Source organism: Hakea prostrata, chromosome 3 (genome assembly GCF_041222555.1).
Source record: "Hakea prostrata isolate BN-2017 chromosome 3, UWA_Hpros_2, whole genome shotgun sequence".
In the NCBI taxonomy this organism is placed as follows: domain Eukaryota; kingdom Viridiplantae; phylum Streptophyta; class Magnoliopsida; order Proteales; family Proteaceae; genus Hakea; species Hakea prostrata.
Window position 1 is genome coordinate 73,107,400 of NC_142602.1, and position 4,616 is coordinate 73,112,015.

The 4,616-nt window shown below is 45.4% G+C and overlaps 1 protein-coding gene across 1 annotated transcript; it reads right to left on the reverse strand.

The window, feature by feature from the left end:
- Nucleotides 1–253: 253 nt before the first annotated feature.
- Nucleotides 254–3,812, reverse strand: LOC149023013 (uncharacterized). The gene is made up of 2 exons (XM_089147743.1): nt 2,342–3,812; nt 254–537 (listed from the first exon to the last, which is right to left on the reverse strand). Exons 1-2 carry the CDS (start codon nt 3,810–3,812, stop codon nt 254–256), a joined length of 1,755 nt encoding a protein of 584 aa, XP_089003869.1.
- Between the last annotated feature and the right edge of the window lie 804 nt (nt 3,813–4,616).

The window sequence follows — 4,616 nt, forward strand, 5'->3', positions numbered from 1 at the left end:
TGGCGGAGAAGAATGAGAATGCCCAGCTGAGAGACAAACTGAAAGAGCTGGAGTCCTCGGGTACAGGAGCTTCACGGCGAGGTGTGCTGGAGGAATACTTCACGACTCCAGAGTTCAAGAGTCTCGTTCTGGCTGTTGCTACTCCCTCCTTTAGGAGAGGTATGCGAGTTGCCTTTAAGAAGGCTCGGAGCAAACGATCTTCCTCGTCCCCGAGAGCCGGAGAAGTCTGCTGGACCCTCGATTTATGATGAGCTCAAACGCCCTCGTCCCGAAGGCCTTCCCGAGCTTGAGGATTTCCCTTTTCCCGATGCTGTGGACTATATTGATCCTCTTCCCCAACCCTCTCCTGAAGACGAGGTAAGAGAGGAAGGTGAAGATGAAGAGACAACAGCTCGGGAAGGAGATAGTGAGCTGTCGGAGGAGCATGATCGAGGCGAGGAGGAGATCCAAGGTTCACCTGCCAATCATCGTAGGCATCTTGGGAGTCCCTAGAGGGCGCGACTGAACCAGCTGCTGGAGAAGACCTTCCCGGGAGTCCTTCAGTTAAAATTGATTAAGTCTTAATGCTGAATATTGTAATCCTTTTATGAATGAATCAAGTTTTTCTCCATTTTTGCATAAGCTACCAAACAATTTCCCCCTGGGGATTATCGAGATAAGCCCGAGTGGATAGTATTTTTAAGGAAAGATGCAATTTCCTTTTTCTAAAAAAGGAATTATTAATCAAACGGGAGTCACCTGAGTGAATGGTATCTTTGAAAAAAGATGCAATTTTCCTTAAAAAGGAGTAATTAATCAATACGAGAATGAACCGAGTGAATGGTATCTTTTTAGAAAAGATGCAATTTTCCTTAAAAAAGGAGTAATTAATCAAACGGGAATGAACCCGAGTGAATGGTATCTTTCAGAAAAGATGTAATTTTCCCCAAAAAAGGAGTAATTAATCAAACGGGAATGAACCCGAGTGAATGGTATCTTTCAGAAAAGATGTAATTTTCCCCAAAAAAGGAGTAATTAATCAAACGGGAATGAACCCGAGTGAATGGTATCTTTCAGAAAAGATGTAATTTTCCCCAAAAAAGGAGTAATTAATCAAACGGGAATGAACCCGAGTGAATGGTATCTTTTTAGAAAAGATGCAATTTTCCTTAAAAGGAGTAATTAGACAAACGGGAATGACCCGAGTGAATGGTATCTTTCAGAAAAGATGCAATTTTCCTTAAGAAAGGAGTAATTAATCAAACGGGAATGAACCCGAGTGATTGGTATCTTTAAGAAAAGATGCATGTTCCTTCAACCAGAGTTGATCAAGCGGGAATGAACCCGAATTTATTTGATCTTCCTTAGATTTGATCTGATAAAATGTGAAGTCACAAACGGAATTGACCCAGTGTCTATAGTGGTTATTGGTAGAACTTCTTCAAATTTGTGGAATGCCATGAACGATCAATTGGGCTTCCGTCTTCCATTCTTTTCAGTCGATATGATCCCGGTCTTGTTTCTTTTTCCACCAGGTAAGGCCCTTCCCATGTTGGAGCTAGCTTTCCTTGATTTCTTGGGTCTGAAGCCCCTGTTCGTCTTAAAACCAGATCTCCCGATCTATATCTTCGGTTGTTAACCCGAGAGTTGTAGTGTTGTGCCGCTCTCCTTTGATACAATAGATTTTTCTGTTGTGCTTTTGTCCGGGATTCCTGCAAAAGATCTAAATTCTCCCTGAGCCCTTGATCATTTTGTTGTTCATTAAACGTATCATAACGCAATGATCCAGCCAATACTTCCACGGGAGCTAGGGCTTCCGTCCCATAAGCTAAACAAAAAGGGGTTTCGCCAGTTGGGGTTCGCACCGTGGTTCTGTATGACCAGAGGACGCTCGGGAGTTCCTCGACCCACATTGCCCGATTATCTTCCAACCTTTTTTTGATCCCATCAAGAAGTGTCCTGTTGGTGACCTCAACTTGCCCATTGCTCTGGGGGTAGGCAACCGAAGCGAATCGATGCTCTATATGGTACCTCATACAAAAGGATTTGAACCCGGCGCCTTCAAATTGCTTGCCATTGTCCGTCACTAATATCCGGGGTATCCCGAACCTATATATTATCTTCTCTTGAAAAAACTTTTCCATCTGTTTCTCCGTGATGGAAGATAATGGCTCAGCCTCGACCCACTTTGTGAAGTAATCTATTGCAACCACCATGTACTCCCGATTCTTAGGAGCTTTCGGTAGTTTCCCGACTAGGTCCATTCCCCACATCGCAAATGGCGTCGGGTTGGAGACGGATATCATGGGGACCGCTGGTAACTTTGGGACATTAGCGTGTTTCTGGCATCGTTCGCACTTACGGACATATTCAATCGCGTCTTTTTGTATTGTAGGCCAGAATATTCCCGACCTTAATACTTTTTGTGCCAACGCCTTCCCGCCCATATGTGCACCACATATGCCTTCGTGGATTTCAGCTAGGGCGTAACTCGCTCGGGATGGCCCAACACATCTTAAGAGGGGATTCGTGAAGGACCTCCTATACAGGTGTTCCCCGACCATGGTGAACCGAGCGGCTTGATTCCGAACTCTTTTTGCTTCTTTTGGATCAGTCGGGAGAATGTCATCCCGAATATATGTAATCAGAGGTGTGGTCCAGTCTGGTTCCTTGCTGATCTCAAAGGTTTCCAATTCTTGGATACTCGGGCTATTTAATTCTTCAATGTAAACCGCCGAGTCCAAGTTTTTGTAACTTGCCATTGACAGTCGGGAGAGTTCATCTGCATTTTCATTCTCCTTTCTTGGTATCTGTCGGTATGTTACCCGTTCAAAGAAGGTTTGAAACTGTCCAACCTTGACCAAATATTTAGCCATTCTTTCATCCTTTGCTTCATACTCCCCCCTGATTTGGTTGACAACCAATTGAGAATCATTTCTTACTTCCAGTTCCCGAACCCTGAGGGCTCGGGCCACTCGCAAGCCTGCTATGACAGCCTCATACTCTGCTTCATTGTTTGAGGCTGGGAATTTGAATCTTATTGCATAGCTGATAGTAAAGTTCTCGGGACTACAGAGGGTCAAGCCTGCTCCCGATCCTGAAACACTGCTCGAACCATCAACATGTAGAATCCACAACTCGGATTCTCCATCCGTCGGCATTTGGTCATTTTTCTGTGGTATAGTGCTTTCGACAACAAAATCGGCCAACACCTGGGCTTTTATGGCTGTCCTCGGCCTAAACTCAATCTGGTACTCGCTAAGTTCCACAGACCACCCGACCATCCTCCCTGCTACATCAGGCCTTTGGAGTATTTTCTTTAATGGGAAGTTAGTCGGGACTATTATCGGGTGCGACTGGAAGTAGGGCCTTAGTTTTCGTGATGCCACGAGAAGTGCCAACGCCTGCTTATCAATGTCCGGGTACCATTTTTCAACATCTATAAGCACATGGCTCACATAGTAGATTGGGTTCTGAACGGTATCACCCCGAACCAAAACTGCACTGACCGCCGTTGGCGAGATTGCCAGATAAATCGTAAGAGCTTCCCCAGACAGAGGTCGGGCCAAAACAGGTGTTGTCCCGAGATATGTCACAAGATGATCGAAGGCCTGTTGACACTCTGGTGTCCAAGCGACTGTTCCCGAACTTGACGTGGTCTTCAAGGCTTTGAAGAACGTGTTACACTTTTCCCCAGCCCGGGATATGAACCGATTCAAAGCGGCCACCCTCCCGGTTAAACACTGGATTTCTTTAATGGTAACTGGTGGTGTCATTTTGATCAGTGCTTGAATCTTTTCTGGATTAGCTTCGATTCCTCTCTGGGAAACCATGAACCCAAGAAACTTTCCCGAGGAAACCCCGAAGGCACATTTTTCAGGGTTCAGGCGCATTCGGTATGTCCTAAGAACATCGAATGTCTCTTCCAAGTCAGCCAAATGTCCTGCCCGAACCAAGCTTTTTACAAGCATGTCGTCTACATATACCTCCATGTTCCGCCCAATTTGCCTTTGAAAAATCCTATTGACAGCTCTCTGATAAGTTGCCCCTGCATTTTTTAACCCGAACGGCATTACTCGGTAATAATAACTCTCCCGATCAGTCATAAAGGAAGTGTGTTTCTCGTCCTCCCGACTCATCAAGATCTGGTTATATCCCGAGTATGCGTCCATAAAACTAAGGACTTCGTGACCAGCAGTGGCATCGATCAGAAGATCAATTCTTGGGAGAGGGTAGCAATCCTTAGGGCAGGCTTTGTTCAGGTCAGTGTAGTCGGTACACATTCTCCATTTCCCATTTGCTTTCTTAACCATAACTACATTGGCAAGCCAGGTCGGGCATTCGATTGGTTCTATGAAACCCGACCTCTCCAATTTTTCTACTTCGACCCTGATTGCCTCATGCTTTTCAATCGCAAAATTTCTTCGTCTTTGGATGACCGGGGTAGCATCCTTCTGTATCCAGAGTTTGTGCTCTGCTACTCGTCTGTCTATCCCGGGCATATCATTTGCTGACCATGCGAAGATATCCGCATTATCACACAAGAACCGGGTAAGTTCCTTCTTGAAATCGTCTGGCTGCTCTGAGCCAATAAACGTTCCTCGGTCAGGAAAGGATTGACTAAGTTGGATCCTTTC